This window comes from Monopterus albus, unplaced genomic scaffold (genome assembly GCF_001952655.1).
Source record: "Monopterus albus unplaced genomic scaffold, M_albus_1.0 scaffold586.1, whole genome shotgun sequence".
NCBI classification, from domain to species: domain Eukaryota; kingdom Metazoa; phylum Chordata; class Actinopteri; order Synbranchiformes; family Synbranchidae; genus Monopterus; species Monopterus albus.
In genome coordinates this window covers 34,102-50,958 of record NW_018128466.1, presented here as the reverse complement: position 1 = coordinate 50,958, position 16,857 = coordinate 34,102, and the positions used below count along the sequence as shown (strand labels likewise).

The window sequence follows — 16,857 nt, the reverse complement described above, 5'->3', positions numbered from 1 at the left end:
TATATACTGTACCACTACATAAGAATATATTGGCATATTTTAATGTATTGCAATATAACCAATTCTCCTAAAATTAATAAGGAAGCTATAGAAAGAGAAATGATGACTCATCACTGAGTTGCATTGAGAATGAAACGTCCAAGCAGATGTAGCAGAAAACACACAGTCACCAACCAGCACCAAAAAATGCTAAATATATCCACAAATAAAGAACCACAGCATACAATCATTTGCATGGAAAAAAATACTCAAAGTGGGGAACTCAAATTGCGCTAACTTTTCTTATGAGGACAGAAGCTTTGGGTTTTTGAACGCTGAAGTTTGTATGCCTGGATTTGTTTCCTCCAACTTGTATATCCCGATTCCCAAATTTGTATTACTGCTATAGCTTTGAAGCCACTTTTATTTTTATTAGTGCTATTTAAACATTGTTGTCTTGCATTTTCAAAAACATGAGAAAAACCCTTATAGACTCTTTTTTTAACAAACATTTCAAATGCCAAGATGACATGCACACATCCAGCCTTGACCTATATGCTCTATTCTAACAGTGCACAGCAGATAAAAAGAAATTACTCCTAACAGTGAAAGTCTATGAGGTGTACATACTGAGGACGCAGACCCCAAGAAGCAGCACAGCAGCGTATGCGAAGCAGCTCAGGCAACGGAAGCGACCACCAACCATCTCTGTGGGGACAGGAACAGCATCTGTTTCCTCTGCTGATCTATCAAACTCTGCTGCAACAAGTTAGAACAGAAAAAAAGGCTGGCGAGAGTGGGAGGTTACTGTCAAAGCAGCAGAGTGAAAAATTGAAGGGGGTCTGAATACTTTCCGTACCCACTGTATCTCCCTGCTCCTACTCCAACCTTCAACCTCACTTTCCACGAGTTCTCTAAAACAAACTGTTTAGTGTTTTTTATGTTGAGCATCTCTCTTTCTCTCTCTCTTTCTTTTATCCCTTAAACCCAGGCTCAGCAGTTTGACCATTGGGGACTCAGAGCGCAAATCCTCCACCACACAGCAGAGGGAGCCAACAGTTGACATCTCCGTTGAGAGTAAGGGTAATTGTGAGTGTTTCAGGATCGATTTAACCTCCTGTAATGTCCCCCAGTTGCCTTTTACATCCTCCTGTTTTTGCCTCCCAGGTCCCGGTCTTGTCCAGAGATGTGTGGTCGTGCAAAAGGACCAACTTGGCTTCGGCTTCACGGTGTGTGGAGAGAGAATCAAGCTAGTACAGAATGTCCGACCAGGTGAGACACGTGCATCGTTGATTTGCTAATTTTATCATCATGCACATCAAAGCTGTCCCTGGTAGGCTAGTGGTTAAGGCGCAGCGCTCTCGCCGCGGCGCCCCAGGTTCAAGTCCAGGTTGCGTCAGGCCGGGCATCCGGCGTAAAACACGTGCCAAATGTCAACATGCAAGTCGTCAATGTGACGATTCACTGTGGCAACCCCTAAACGGGAAAAGCCGAAAGTGACTTTCTTTCTTTATCATCATGCACATCCAGTTACTTTACAAACAGATTGCTAAGAAAAGTGTGAACTGACAAAACCGTGTGACAAAGTGTAGAAAATTAAGGTCCGTTCCCAGGTATTAAAAAAAAAATCATACACAATGATAGCAAAAATACATGGAAATGTTTGCCTTAATTCACAAAACTACATACAGACCACGAAAGCAGCTTATTTAGGAAATCATTTTTATACATAATATGACCTAGATAACATGGATGAATGATAAATGAGTCGACTGTAGTAACATGACATACGACTTAAAATTTGTTAGTTTACATGACGCTCAGTGTAGTCATATTCATCCTTACAGGCGGTGCAGCATTCAAGGCTGGGGTGCAAGAAGGGGACCGGATCATAAAGGTTTTCACCTCTATCTGTTCTACACTGAATCTCAGAGATGTTTGCTTTGTTCCTGTTTTTAGTGTTGCCAGTTTAATTTTCCATCTTTCTCCCCTCCTCTCTCAGGTTAATGGCTCGCTGGTGTCTTCCATGTCCCATCAGGAGGTGGTAAAGCTCATCAAATGTAAGTTTGAAATAACTGAGCTGTAGAAATCTTTGTTTTTATTTTACATATTTGGTTTGTTTCTGTAATTTTTTTTTTTTTTAAACCTGATTCCACATCCTATATAGCTGGACCGTATGTAGCTATGACACTACAAGGACCGCCTCCTTCAGCCACCTCTTTGTCCTTGGAGCCACTGCCTACTGACCTCACCTCCAATCAAAGAACACCTCTGGGTGGGGACACTCCACCCACTCCACCTCCACCCCTGCCCTCAGGACTGGGCAGTGCACCTTCCCAAAGAATCACTGGACCCAAACCACTGCAGGTCAGTGAAATGATATTGATGTTACCTCACTGATTTCCTATCAGCATGCATCAATACTGAGCAAACAAAGCTTCAAAACATGTGCATCATTAGCATCACAGTTATTTACAATTGTTAGTTTTTCTTTTTTTTTTGTAGGACCCAGAAGTACAGAAACACGCTACTGAAATACTCAGGAAAATGCTGGAGCAGGAAGAGGCTGAACTGCAGGTACACACACTCGCGCATAAACAAATAAGCCGTCCTTGGAACCGAAGCCCTACCCACTGCATATCTGATCTGTGACCGAATCTTTCTGTAGATGCACTGAAAACAGGACTGCCATGCAAGGATCCATCAAGTCTCACGTTATAGACTGTAGCTCTACATAACCTCCTTTTTGCATCACAGTATCTGCATCATTGGTGTTTTGTAGCTTAAATCTGCTGTTTATGACCAGACCTGATTGATTTACAGGACTTTATGGAGGAGTGGTTGAGGAATCCGTCACCATCACTGGAGGAGCGGATTGAAAGTGCAAAGAGGAGAGCGCACCAAGTCAGGGTCAAGATTCAGCAAGATCAGGTACAGAGATATGGCTGTTTGGCTCCTTTACACACCTTCTAATTCACTAAAAACTCCATTATAAATATAATGCCTTCTTATACTGGCATAGAGCATCGGAAAAGGAATCTGTTTTGTGATATATGTTCAACTGCCATGCCTCAAATCTTAGTCAAATTTTAGTTGACGGTTTTAAATTCAGATCTGCTCTGTTGCCCAGGATTGGCCCAACAACCACTTAATCCAGTGTTAATGATGTCATGTATATGTTACCTTTAAAGCCAGCGGTGAAATTTAACCGATACTTGAATATGGTTCTGCAGGAGGGAACAAGGTCGGAATCAGTCACCAGCTATGTCAAAGCAGGAGAAGGTTTGTGTGTCTATATTTTTTCTGTTCAGTCTGCAAATATTCACATTACTGTTAATATTTAGCTTGCATAGATCATGGATTGATTAGTCTATTGAGTAGTTATAAAATACACAGAGGCTGGTAGAGTAAAGGGAGGTTTCATACAAATGTAACCAGTTGTCACAGTCTACATGGTTTGAAACCGTTTTGTGTTTTGGCAGGTCGACTATCGATGGATTCAAGTGAAGGAGACATAGAGGTGATGCTGCACGGTCATGTTTATTCATAAATGGGTGTGATTGTATGTGTGTGTTTGTGTATGTGATTGTCCCATTCATGCCGTCCCCTTCGTCCTCCCTCCCTCCTCCCCCTCCCCAGGCCTTTGAGAGTCCCCACTCCTCCCCCTCCCTCTCCTTCAGGATCCCCCTATACCGACGGCAGATCTCCAGCACACACGCCCTGTCCGATTCGGTGAGATGGACACATGCACATGTATTATTTTAAGATGAAATACATACAATTACTGCCCACTTCTGTTAAGGTTATATTGGACCAAAAGAAACTTTTAGTCATGGCAGTTATTCAGAGAGTCACAGGTTTTGTTTCACCAGTCAGGGTGACTACTAGATTGTCTAGTTGCCTCTGGTCTGCAGTTACCCAAAACGGCTTCCATTCACACTGCAAGAAACAAGTCTATGAACTGTAGAAACTTGAGACAGAGGAAGAGAAAGAGCCTGGCCTGCTGTCAGTGTCCTCCAGCTTCTGACCAGGTGTTTTCTATTTCTTGAAATTGGTGTGTTTGTGCGTCCATGTTCAAAGGTTCGAAAGGCCCAGATCATCGGCCCTGAGGAAGATGATGAAGAGGAGTATGGCTATGCATTTAATGAGGTGAGGAGGACATTTGGTGTGTATCCAGCAAACTGATCCACATTGATATGATTGGCAGCTGTTTTTCTTTTGCCACCTGAATATATTTCTGCCTTTTTCCTGCAGTTCCCTCTCTCCATTCAGTGACTTGTACTGTATTTTTCCTCTTCCTTTCAGATGGACGGTCCATTCCAGGACATCGAGTTGCTGAAGTCACGACCGGCCCACATGATGGTGTTAATGAGATACGTCTTTACCCAGCTTCTGGATCCCAACCCTCTGGTCAGTATTGGTTATATTTTCTGTGAAGTTTAAGCAAAGGTAATCAAATGAAGTTTTGGGTTTGCTTGCTTACACTTGTATGCATCTACAATAGCTGTTTTACCTGTCTGTGGAGGCTTACCTGGGCTCCAGTCCTAAAGATGCCCGCGCACTTGCACCTCAGATCTGCTCCCATTTCTTGGACCCAGATGCTGTATGTATCAAAGTGTCTTAATCATTTTATCCTTGCATTTCTCCATATGTCACAGGGCTGTCATTTTTTCTAAAAGTTAGAGCGAATTCACACTGCCACACATTTCATTCAAACTAAGTTGAGCGTAACAAGGTATTGCACCCCACCCCCAGAGTGTAAGTAGATACATTTTGCTGTCTTATTGATTATCCAATCAGCAGGGCTTTGCTTACTAGTATCCTTCATTTTTATTTATTAACTGAGTTTACTAAGTGGTCAGTTGGACATGCAGTTGGTCAAGTTGAGTAAATTTTTAGTGCGTGTAATATAAAAAAAAGCCTTTTCCTCTTCCCCTCCTTACAGCCCTTGAAAATCAAAGTGCGAGAGGAGTATCTTACAGATATTGGTAAGAGACAACTAAAGGCTTGTTGAGTTGTGGCTTTCTAAATTAGTTTCACGTTTATAGAGAGAATCGGTTCTTTTTATTAATTATGAGGTGTTCCTCCATCCATAAACCTGCAGACTGGCATTACTGTGACAGATTTATGTTGAAATCCTGTGGCTGTAGTGTTTGTCAGCTTGAGAAATGCTGTATTCACCGACTCCATGTTCTCTCTTCGTCGTCCCTTCAGAAAGCCGACTTCACGCTCAGGAAGACATCAGAGGACCCCTGTCGGAGCTGCAGCAGCAGGTGTTGCCAGACATCCAGGACCAGATACTAGACTACAGGTAGTGATGGTCCTCTGACACCCGAGGCCCCGACACATGTGCAGTTGTATTGAACCACTGTGCCGAGGCGTGGTTTGGTCACGTGACTAGTGACGTATGAACCACTTTACTGCTTCATTTGGTATCGAAACCCTGTCGCTGGCTTGGTTGTCTCGGCTCTTTGGGAGAGCTGAGCTGAGCCTTCAAAGCAAATAGAGACTGAATTGACAGAGACTTGGTTTGACAGTGTTGCATTCAGTACAAAAGATTCTATAACATTCTTAAACCAGGATACTCGGAGTACATGAAAACAGTTGATATAAGCACTGTAACATGCTCATTGGTGAGTGTTGATGAAGGATCATGGATTGTAGTAGCTAACGTTACTTAAATAGATGATATGACCATGAAGTAATGTGATTGGAACGTGTGGTGCCTCATGAAAACCATAGTCTTGCAACAATATAGTGTTGGACAGAACTGAGCTCATCAATTAAACATTTGAAATGAGATCACATTTGCCATCCAGCCTAATGAACACAACTATTCAACATCCTTTAAACAATGGGCTATTTAGGCTTGTTTTAGGATGGAATATGATTCATAGCACAAAATGTCAGGCTAAGTATATAGCTATAGTCTACTACAGTCAGACGTGCCAGGTAAGAAACATGGTCAATGTCATAAGTTCATGTTTATTTTATATTTTATTGTGTCAGCTTGACACCATACAACCATGTAGTGTAGTCGAACAGGAATGTGCATGGCGAATCAAATCCCAAACAATCCATGTACCAATAAATGACTCGTCTCGATTGCACTTCATTTTATTGACCACTAGATGTCCTACTAGAGCAGTGTGTCATTGAAGCCTCCAGTAATAAACCATTTTTTGATAAAGTGTCGTGTCAAAGCTTCAACAAAGCCTTGATCAGCCATCACTAACTACAGGTTCAGAAAATTTTATTGTCTGTAACATAGAATAACATCAATACCAGCAGTCATTCAGTGAAAGTTAGGGCTTGTCTCCCATTTAGGTTTTGCTGTTTGATTGTACTTAGGCAGAATAATGACTATAAAAGTCAATTTTGACTTGATTGTACTTAGGCAGAATAATGACTGTAAAAGTCAGTTTTGACAGAAATATTAACCTGCTAGGCTTGTGTTTCTCTGTTTTATAGGAACAAGCAGCTGATGGGTCTTGGCTCGTTGTTTGGAGAAGGAGACCTGCAACACCTTGATGGAGACCCTGCCAAAGAGAGGCAGGTGGTGGACAGACAAGTCACCGCCCTCTGGGAGATACTGTGAGTAGACTGTGACTTATTCTAATTATGCCATTGCATTGTGGTTTTCCACTTGCCAAAAACCATAAAATTGCAGCAAGTTCAGGTTCAAGGCGAGGGCAAGATTTAATTTCTGGGACAAGTAGACTCACTTTTATTTAAGTGATATCAAAACAGAGAGGATCTTTTTTTACTTTGGGAAATGATCAGTGAATTTTTAGTCTTGTGCCTAAATAAAGACCAAAGCTGTGGCCCAGAAGATTCCAAATCCAAAGCTTTAACTTAAAACTAATTTTCTCCATTGTTAAATGTGTTTACCTTAGCATGTGCTGAACCAGGATCAGTTGTCTGGGGCCTAATAAAATAGTTCTTCCAAAGCAGCTCACCAGACTGTCATAACAAAGGTCATCACTGGAAACCACATGACATTTATGCCTTTGACTTTACACACACACACACGCGCGCTGATTTCCGTCACACGACTGAGACACTACATTTAGTTTCTTACGCCAGTGTTTGCACCTGAGTGAAGTGGGTTTTACATAAAGGAATGAATCTGAATGCCTCTTTGAAAGCCTGCTGTTTGTTGCGGAGGGAGTTAACAGCCTTTCTCTTTCTGTTCCTGCTCCAGATCAAAGCACGAAGAGGACAGAAGGTAAAAGAAAAAGATTGACTTGCAGAGTGGAATACAATTTAACAACAGCATGTGCCTTAAATGATTTGCTTACTTTTATTCGTCACACCTTTCTTTGTCTCCCACCTCTCCCCTTCTGATCCGCTTCTCCTCACATTTCCTCCCCACCATGCTTTTTCTTTCCATATCCCGTTTGTTTCTCTCCCTCAGTTCACCTCTGGCGTCAGCAGTGCTCCTATATCTACGTCATTCTGGTATCAAGCTCCGAGACTCCAAGGTCTTCCCTGGTCTGAGCATAGAGAAGGAGAAGTGGCTGGCTTTCTTAAAAACGAAAAAGGTACAAATTGACTCACAGGGTCCGAGACTCCAAGGTCTTCCCTGGTCTGAGCATAGAGAAGGAGAAGTGGCTGGCTTTCTTAAAAACAAAAAAAGGACAAATTGACTCACAGGGTCTATATGGACATTTAAATATCACACTAGGGCAACAGGCTTGGATAAACAAAAATATAGTGGTATAGCTAATAAAATATTAAGGCATTAATAAGTGAATAAATAAGAAGGTGGATAAGTATATTGATTATATGATATGACTTTATGGTTCCTCTCTCCATAGCTGAGTGGTATCAAGAAAGAGAAAGATGGGGAGGAAAAAAAACGAAATCCCATCCTGAAATACATCGGCAAACCTCGGAGCACATCCCATTCCAGTAAGCATGCACACACACATCATGAGTAGAACTGGGAAAGAAAAGAAATATTTTCATTATAAATCATTATTGTTATTGTTATGAGAGCTAAACCCACTTCATGGGCAGAATGCTAATGCACTCGTGCAGTAGTGATTGTTTAAACAGGTTCATTCAAAGTATCCTGTGGTCTCATCAATACATTATGAGTATTTAAAATTCCATTGTAAGCCCATCTGTCACATTATCAGCTGACTATCGGAGCACATTAGAGGCGTACACACACTCGCTCTTTGTATTTGTCTGACAGTGTTGATTTCTTTTTGTTCTTTGTTTGCCCTCAGTATCTTATTGTTCTAATTTTCAGTTTTTAATTTTGTAGCATTCCATGCCCCATTGTCACCAACCGAAGGTATTTATTTTTTACTTTTTAGTTAAATTTTGCTTTTCAACAAACGTACCCATTCTGTATGTACGTACTTTGAAGATTGCATATGTTCTACCTCATTTTACACACACCAAGCCATTTCTACTGAAAGTATGTGTACTGTTTTATCATCTTGTACAACTAAGTAATATCTGTGTGTGCAGCCCGTTCTGGTAGTGTCAAGAACATCATTCAGCAGTTTGAGAACCAAGCGGAGCCGACAGAGGAGGGCGGCGATGCTGCCGACCCCCAGAGGCTCTCCTCCAGCAGCCTGGGAGAAGAAAGCATGGGCAGGTAACTCTGATGTTTTACTGAACTCTTTAACTACGTCTTTGTGTAGCAGTTGGGTGGTACAGAAAGTCACTGAATGTGTTTGATACTGATGTAGTAAAAATGCTTAATGTTTCCTCTACCAGCCCTATGGTCTCGGTACGTCTGGCACGCAGCGAGTCATTGAAGGCTCAGGGAGAAGGCAGACGGCGGGGTGTAGCCTCAGGATCAGAGTCTGTCCCCCGCTCTCGTAGCGATGTGGACATGGAGGACTGTGGCGAGGAGAGGGAAGGGCCGGGTCTCAGGCTGCTGCAGCACAGTACCTCGTCATCTGCATCCAGCAGCTCTGCACGGTACAGATTCAGGAGTTTTTCACTGAAAGAGAACTTGAAAAGAGAATTATCTGAAATCTGACAGAGTGGATCAATTTTATAAACCTCTAGGAATCTAAACACCCCCCTTGGTAAAAGGTTTGCACACCAGATAACTCAGCACCCCCACAGTGCCCCTGGAAGTGTAGGTTTTCACCTCAATGCCATCTCTCTCTCCAACTCAGGTCTCTAGAGAACCCTACACCCCCATACACCCCTCGGTCTAGACGCAGGTGAGTTTCCATGTCCCCATAGATGCTATTCGGTGATCAGTGATGATGTAATTGTATGAGAGGAAATTGAAATAAATTGATTAGACATCTTTCCCAAATGCAAGCCTGTAGGCGAAATTGTCAGCATCATAGGAAGGAGGTGCCAGCTTTCAGCATCTTTCAGTTTCAAGGCTCATCATAATATCTGGTGGCAAATTACCAGCCATGATTTTAATTCTCATGTAACCCCACAGAAGTCTGGAGAACATCTTTATAGTTGACAATCATTATTAAAAACAATTGCAGTCATTTTTCTCTTTTACATCAGCATGTCAAGTGATTCTACAATTTAAACAGCATAACAACTCACGTTTTCTCCTAAATATATTAAGTCAGACACTGATTACCCTTTCTGTTTGTTCCTCACTGTACATCATCTTCAGAACTGTTCACCACTGAGGTGTCCCACCTACGCACCTTGAGGGTCCTGGACCAGGTCTTTTTCCAGAAGATGAGGTCTGTGCTGAACTCGGATGAGCTGGCCTGCATCTTCCCCAACCTGCCCCAGGTCTACGAGCTCCACGGTCAGTTTGTGTATTTGCGAGGGTGGATGTGAATGTCAGGGTGTTTACACGCACGTCTGGAAAATCTGAAATTCTGCACTAATGAATTGACCCAGTTAATCAGTTAGAAGAAGGCAATTTTCAAGATAATTTCAGATTAATACATAAAATTTTAATAAGTGTGTGTTCAAATATGATACTTTTTGTATAACTGTGTCCTTTTTTGTAAGAATCTCACTTTTGCTTCTTCAGCTGGAGGTTCTGTTTGCACAGCACATTGATTGTACTTTGGGTGTTTTCACTTTGTTTTATGGGCAGATTTAAGTATTACCTTATTGGTACTTTATGAAATAACAGAATGGATAATATCCATTAGAAAGAGATCTTTGTAGAGTGTATATTTACTTAGTACTAAGATTAAGGTTATTTTAATGCCATGATGTTGCTTTTACAATGTGTTTTTGCAGCAAGTCTGTGTGAGACAATGAAGAAGCGAAGAGAAACTCCCATTGTGCAGGACATCGGAGACGTCATGTTGGCCAGGGTGAGTTTATTAATCCCTGCCATTAGTTTCACCTTCCATCGTTTTATTTCCTTTATCACCTCGTGTTTATAGTTATGTGAATGTTTACATATGTTAACTTGGGAGTGTGCTTGTGTCAGTTTGAAGGGCCCGCTGGCGACGAGTTCCAGGAGCAGGCGGCCCAGCTGTGTAGCCAGCAGTCTCAGGCTCTGGAGCTCATCAAGAACAAACAGCGTAAAGACCCTCGCTTCGCTCACATCATCCAGGTACACACACACACACACAATAATACACACTTCTTATTGCACTTTTATTAAATGAACACATCTTTTTGGAAAATTTACTAAGCGGGTTGTTAATATTATCAACACTAGTAGCATGAACAGCTGTAGCTGACTGTGTATTAGATTCTCATATTCTTTTGGATTGTCAAAGACCAGTGTTTAATCCTTATCTACCTGGATGTTAATAACCATAAAAGATGAAGATAACACAGAAGGTTTGTGTATCTGTGTCTTCATAGATCTGTCCTTATCTTGTGTAACACACACACACACAAATACACACACAATAATACACACTTGAGGTTTTAATCATATTCAGACACATAACATACATAGTTATACACTGATGTGTCTGACGTTTGACAGGAGTGTGAGGCGAGTCCTCACTGTCGGAGGCTGCAGCTTAAAGACCTGCTTGTGTCAGAGATGCAGAGACTCACCAAGTACCCGCTGCTGCTGGACAACATCATTAAACACACAGAAGGTGAGGAAAGAAATAGACAGTATAGCATCAACACAAAGCATGTCAAAAACTGTGTTTTTAAGAAGGTTTTCTCCTCAGCTGGGTCGTCGGACCTGCCCTTGCTCCAGCGTGCCCAAGCTTGTTGCCGAGGGATACTGCAGACTGTCAACGAGGTCGTAGGGGAAACGGAACACCGGCAGCGTCTCAGCCAATACCAACGCAGGCTGGACGCTGCTCCCCAGTTCAAGGTGACAGACTAGTTCAGCTGGTTAACCTTTGTCCTTTTCTTCTTTGTTGTTCATAATTTTTTATATTGTAATAAAGGATCCCAAACATTCTTTATGCTGAATTTGTTCTGTTTTATGTACAGAGTCTGGATCTCACCACAAAGAGAATGATTCATGAAGGTCCTCTCACCTGGAAAGTTAGCAAAGATAAACAGATCGGTCAGTATGTGAGACTCTGCTCCATTCAGTCTTGTCACCTTGGGTTCACCCTTTAATCATGTCTCTCTGTCCTTCCGTTAGAGATCCAAGCGCTGCTGCTGTCAGACTGCCTTGTCCTTCTTCAGAGGGGCCCAGATGACCGGCTGCAGCTGCGATATCCATCCCGCTGGCTGGGTGGAGGCGGAGTGGCCACCGGGGACAGCAAAACCTCTTTTAGCCCTGTGGTGAAGCTGGGCTCACTGCTGGTCCGCTCAGTAGCCACAGGTACGCCTGCAGTTTCTGTAGGAGAGCCTGGTTTTAATATTGGCCCTGTTTTTGATTAACTTTTCAGGATTTTTTTGTCAAATTATGTAACGTTGCTACACCACTCTTCTGCTTCCTTGTGTGACTTATCAGATGTCTACATGTTGTGGTTTCTCTCCAGACAACAAAGCCCTTTACATCATCAGCACCACAGAGAGGCAGATCTATGAGCTTGTGGCTGGGACGCCGTCAGAGAAAAACATGTGAGCCCTTTTCCACAGCCACTATGCATCTGTTTTGCATTGCTGTACAGTAGCAGGGTGTGTTAAGTTTTTTTTTGTTTTGTTTTGTTTTTACAGCTGGAAAGATTTACTTGAAAAGGCCGTCTCATCAGCAGGTGGTTCATCACCCCTGGTCAATCACAGATCTATCTCTATGCTGTGAGTAAATGTGAAGTTATTGAATCAAGGACTATGTTAAGAGTCCTTTGCATGAAGGCAATTCTTTTACTTCTAGGACATGTTGAGCATTATTCTATGAATTTCTTCTTTTTACACATTTATTTATCCTAAGCGAAATTTAAGGCATCTCATGAAGTCAAATTGTTGAATACTTAGTGGGTTGTGTGTATTTTCTATAGTTCCCCCAGTCTACGCAGTGCGTCCCCGGTCTCCACTGGCAGCAGTGTCTATGCAGGTAATAATGTCTGGGGAAGCTTAGTCACTTAGCAGCCGATTTTATGATTTTAAGATTTTTTTTAATTAATTTTTTAAAATCTCCAACTGTTTGAAATTCTCCAGACAACTCAATGGCAGAGCAGTCTGATTCCATGCAGACTCATTCCCCCAGCAACGACATCGACACGCCTACAGACCAGTCGGAAGCTTTCATTTGTGCTGAACAACAAACATTTGGAGTAGCAGAGGCTGCATTACATGATGGTGAGAAGGCCGTACACTGCGGCACCAATTTATAGTACTTGATTGACTGCAGTTGACTTTATTCACTTTAAATTGTTGTTTTTTTGGGCTAGTAATCAATCAGAATTTCAAAATAATGTTGTTTGTTGTCATGCCTCTGCAGTTGAAACACTACGCCAGCTCATATTACGAGACCTGGAAGAGGATGGACAGAGCCACGACTCCGATGACACACCCACCAACGAGACAGCCAATGAAAGGGGCTCGTTCACCGAAAGACAGCGGCCGGAGTCTTTGGAGACCGTGCTCAACTTCTGCACCGAGGAATGGGAGTCTGAGCCTGAACAGGTTCCGCCACTGGACACTGAACAACCCACTGTTCAGGTCGTAAGGAAAGGTAACACATCGGGTCCAGAAAGGTTCTGTTTTTTAATCTGTAATTCTTTAGCACAGTCGGTTGATCACTGTGATCAATCCTTCTATCATTTTTAAACCATAATTTTCATGATAAGTTCCATTTCTCAAACATAAGGTGCTGTTTTTCGTGAGATTAACATTTGGGATTGTTCAGCTGACTGTGCTTTCTGTCTCTTTATTTAATGGCTTCCTGCCTTTGCATGTTTTCTCTACACTTGGTGATTCTTTTATTTTTTCTTACACACTTTCTTCTTCTTCCTTTTTCTGTCTGCTCGTGATTGACCACACAATGACACACTGGCTCAACGTCTTCCCTCACTCCTCAACACTTATTTCATTCATCTACGAACACTTCCACACACTGTCTTCTTTTCTACACATCTGTCCTCTGAGCATAGCTGTGGTTGCGGGTCCTTCTTCTTCTTCTGTCCCTGATGATATCACCAATGATGTCACCTTCCCTTCCGACCAATCATCTAAACAGAGAGGCGAGGCCACTACACAGGGTAATGATGACTAAATTGGTCAGTTTCTGTAGTTTTAAATCAGATATTTTATTTCTGTTGTTTAGAATTCAATATTCAGCAAGATAATGTATGGAATATAATTTAAAATCCTTTAACACTTGGCATTTGTTGTCACTACTCTGTGTTTTAGGGAATACTTTCTACTTGGTAATGCCAACAGAGCAGGGAGAGAGCATCACTGATGACCTCAACGACCCGCCTACCCCCATCGCCACTCACTTCCCTCAGCCTCTGGAGGAAGTGATGTCACCACAGGTTGAGCTGGAGGAGGAAACGCTAGCCTGCGGGTCAGACTTCAATATATCAGAGACTATGCAACTGGAACAGGAAGAAGAGAAGGGCCACTCGCAGGCTGAGCACCGGAGTCATGTGATCAAAAACGTGGATGAGATTTTTCACATGATCGAGGGGCTGATGAGCAAGCTGCACCAGCTAAAGGTGATTTTGTGTTAACATTTTGATTGTCGTCTGAACACTGCTGATGTTCAGGCCATGTCCGCCAACTCTCCGCCTTTGAACACAAAGAAAGCTCAAACCATTTCTCCTGGACAGCAGTCACAAAGCCTTGCTTCTAGCATAGATCATATGATTATGTTGATGTTGATGTTTTGCTCTGCTTTTGTGCATCTTCGCCCCTTTACAGGAAATCGAGAAGGCACACCACAAGCTTTTGAAAACCCTCAGAGAGCCCTCTGTCGGTCAGGTGTCAGAGGACCAACCATGTCGCCCGGCAGCCGTCTCCAGAACCCCGTCTCTGGATCACAGCTCAGGAGAGAGTGAGTTGGCACCAAATTTGCATCTTTAACCATGGCTGCAGATTCTGTTTCCAGCCTTCTCCATACTAATTAAAACCTTTTAAACTTGAACCCATCCAGGCAAAGATGGAAGTCCAGCAGAACCCAAGATTCAGTCGACAGGATTCTGATGTTGCTCGAGTGGGTTTACTTTCAGTTGCTTATTCACGATTGTTGGCATATGGACATACCCATGTATCCACTGTCAGACTCAGGCACGCTGGTCCCCCACCCCCTCATCTCTGCATGCATTGGCCAGGGGAGCAGAATCGAAGAAGGACATAGTAGCTTTTGTTTTTCTATTCTCCTGGGGTACCAGGAAGCTGGTCAGACTCACAAGGGGTTTCAGTACAACTTCAGACTTCGACCAGCGCATGAGGGACTCAACCTGGAAAAAAAGTATGAAGGAACAAAGAAGCAGAAGACAAGTTGACTGGAGAATGCAAACGGAAAAGTTGGAATAAGTTAAAATGGAAAAATTACCAAGTTGGATATTTGTGAAGGAACAGGAGTTGTATGTCCTGCTTTTAGGAGCAGGTTAAAGCAACGCTGCAGACCTCTTGAAATGTTGACTTAAGGAAAATCCAAGGGACCCATCACCCCAGCACTTTACCCTCAATGCATCCCTCTGTCGTGCACGGCCTCTCTACAGTGGACAGATCAGGGACTGGAGACGCCTCTAGGGGGACCCCTCCCCCCTCCACTGGTTGCTTTACACTGAGCTCAAATGCCACTTTGGCCGAAGGACTGTGTCTATATAATTCAGGTTATTTGCACTGGGTAAGCAAACCAATGTCACACACACATACAAGCATTGTTTAACTGTTTGACTCATCTCAGACCACCCCCCCACCCCACCCCACCTTGGGAGAAACAGCAGAGTGGCAGTGTTTAAGCTACAAGTACCACATACTGATCATTACATGGTACATACCGATGATTCACTGTTAAGTTCTGGAAACACTAGTGCACTGCTGACTACTGAAAAGCAGGCAGGTTTTATTTTCAGCACTGCTTCAGAGGTGCACAGGGATGGATCTCAGCGGATTCACTGTTGTGATCATGTAAAGTTGTTCAAAGTCTGGGAAATTAAGGATATTTTGGGGCTCATTTCAAGATGGGCATTGTCGGCGGCAGGTGTGAGGAAACGGCAAATACAGATTCAAACTTAAATTCTGAGCAAAAGCATGTTTGTTAGTCATATTGCTGCCAAATATTGCCGCTGACTGTGCCTGTCTTGCACTTTGTGAATTTTTTTTGCCGTCTTCATTGTGTTGTGAGTAAAGACCATAGTAAATACTGTGAACCCGCATCTTTTCCCTTTCTCCCATCCAATAACCCTGCCATACATTGTTTATATTACACTAGCCACATGCAAAGCCATGAAATGACTCTTACCAAGTAGTACTCCAATGACAAACTCCTCTGCACAGAACGACCTGTATTTGGAGGGGAAAAAAGAAAAGCTTGTGAAATACACCAGTAAAAAGTCAAGTATATGCACATGGTCAATGTCAAAAACTAACTGCTATATGCAGCTGTTCTGTAATTGCAGCACAGTTATATGAGGCAACTTCATTTAAAGGAATATCTGAACATTTTGGGAAATAAGCTTTCCTGCAAGAGTTAGGTGGGAAAATCATTATCACACTCAAACCAGTACGGTAAATATGAAGTTAGCTGCTGGTTAGCTTAGCTTAGCTTAGCATAAACATGATGCAGGGGGAAACACTTAACCAGCAGCCTGCCTTTATATCATAAATCCTGTTAAATGCCTCCTTTCGTACAGACCAGACAAACACAATGTAGCTTATTCATTTTGGGAGCTTTTTCGGTGCCAAGGTAGCTGTTTCCAGTGTTTCTGCTAAGCTAAGCTAACCACCCACTGTCTCAAACTCTGCACTTAACATGCGAAAGCATTAATTAATTTTCTTATCTAACCCTGAAGGTGAAGATGAGTATTTACCAAAAAGTCAAACTATTCCTTTAACTGGGACTAATTGCGGCATTTCCCCTACCGTTATATTAGCGGGGTGCCCTCCCCAATTTAAGGTTACCTTTCCTATACAACGGGTTTATATCTTGTTCTTATTATTAAACTAAATAGCATTATGTTATTTATCTTATTTACATGACGGCATTTCTGTCTCTACATGGTCGCCCGTCTGCCACAGTACACTGAATTTATTGTTATTAATACTCATTACATGTAACCAGCATGGGCCGACACCTAAGCCAAGTGTTGTTGTTTTTTTAACTATTATTATTATTATTATTTGTATGTGTGTGTGTCAAACTACATCTGTCCTGATTTAATTCTAATGTACACTAGACAGGAAATATATAGCTAAACTGCAACAGGAGAACTTCTTATCAAGAGGTTGTTTCCTGTAGCAGTTTAAACTTTGTTTTACGCCTCAGTCTTACTCTAATCAATCTGGGCTTCACCCTGGAACTCATTTTATTTGAGCTGGTTTCAAATACTAACAGACATGGTTTAGTGACTTACCCAACCTCTTAACCAG

General features: G+C 42.4%; 1 protein-coding gene across 1 annotated transcript in view; it reads left to right on the top strand.

Annotated features, from left to right (window-relative positions):
* Nucleotides 1-16,028, top strand: part of arhgef11 (Rho guanine nucleotide exchange factor (GEF) 11) — a 21,477-nt gene extending 5,449 nt beyond the window's left edge. The window contains exons 2-40 of the mRNA XM_020588659.1: nt 971-1,062; nt 1,147-1,251; nt 1,827-1,876; nt 1,982-2,039; nt 2,147-2,346; nt 2,485-2,556; nt 2,803-2,910; nt 3,213-3,261; nt 3,462-3,499; nt 3,619-3,711; nt 4,060-4,128; nt 4,285-4,389; nt 4,484-4,582; nt 4,925-4,967; nt 5,194-5,290; nt 6,451-6,573; nt 7,184-7,207; nt 7,397-7,523; nt 7,800-7,893; nt 8,255-8,284; nt 8,464-8,593; nt 8,716-8,922; nt 9,126-9,173; nt 9,561-9,736; nt 10,183-10,259; nt 10,379-10,504; nt 10,889-11,006; nt 11,085-11,233; nt 11,356-11,431; nt 11,513-11,695; nt 11,856-11,937; nt 12,034-12,114; nt 12,315-12,370; nt 12,475-12,615; nt 12,758-12,991; nt 13,410-13,517; nt 13,669-13,976; nt 14,182-14,314; nt 14,414-16,028. Coding sequence (XP_020444315.1) covers nt 971-1,062; nt 1,147-1,251; nt 1,827-1,876; nt 1,982-2,039; nt 2,147-2,346; nt 2,485-2,556; nt 2,803-2,910; nt 3,213-3,261; nt 3,462-3,499; nt 3,619-3,711; nt 4,060-4,128; nt 4,285-4,389; nt 4,484-4,582; nt 4,925-4,967; nt 5,194-5,290; nt 6,451-6,573; nt 7,184-7,207; nt 7,397-7,523; nt 7,800-7,893; nt 8,255-8,284; nt 8,464-8,593; nt 8,716-8,922; nt 9,126-9,173; nt 9,561-9,736; nt 10,183-10,259; nt 10,379-10,504; nt 10,889-11,006; nt 11,085-11,233; nt 11,356-11,431; nt 11,513-11,695; nt 11,856-11,937; nt 12,034-12,114; nt 12,315-12,370; nt 12,475-12,615; nt 12,758-12,991; nt 13,410-13,517; nt 13,669-13,976; nt 14,182-14,314; nt 14,414-14,463 — 4,159 coding nt within the window. The 3' untranslated portion in view covers nt 14,464-16,028. The remainder of the gene's footprint in view (nt 1-970; nt 1,063-1,146; nt 1,252-1,826; nt 1,877-1,981; nt 2,040-2,146; nt 2,347-2,484; nt 2,557-2,802; nt 2,911-3,212; nt 3,262-3,461; nt 3,500-3,618; nt 3,712-4,059; nt 4,129-4,284; nt 4,390-4,483; nt 4,583-4,924; nt 4,968-5,193; nt 5,291-6,450; nt 6,574-7,183; nt 7,208-7,396; nt 7,524-7,799; nt 7,894-8,254; nt 8,285-8,463; nt 8,594-8,715; nt 8,923-9,125; nt 9,174-9,560; nt 9,737-10,182; nt 10,260-10,378; nt 10,505-10,888; nt 11,007-11,084; nt 11,234-11,355; nt 11,432-11,512; nt 11,696-11,855; nt 11,938-12,033; nt 12,115-12,314; nt 12,371-12,474; nt 12,616-12,757; nt 12,992-13,409; nt 13,518-13,668; nt 13,977-14,181; nt 14,315-14,413) is intronic.
* The last annotated feature ends 829 nt before the right edge of the window (nt 16,029-16,857 follow it).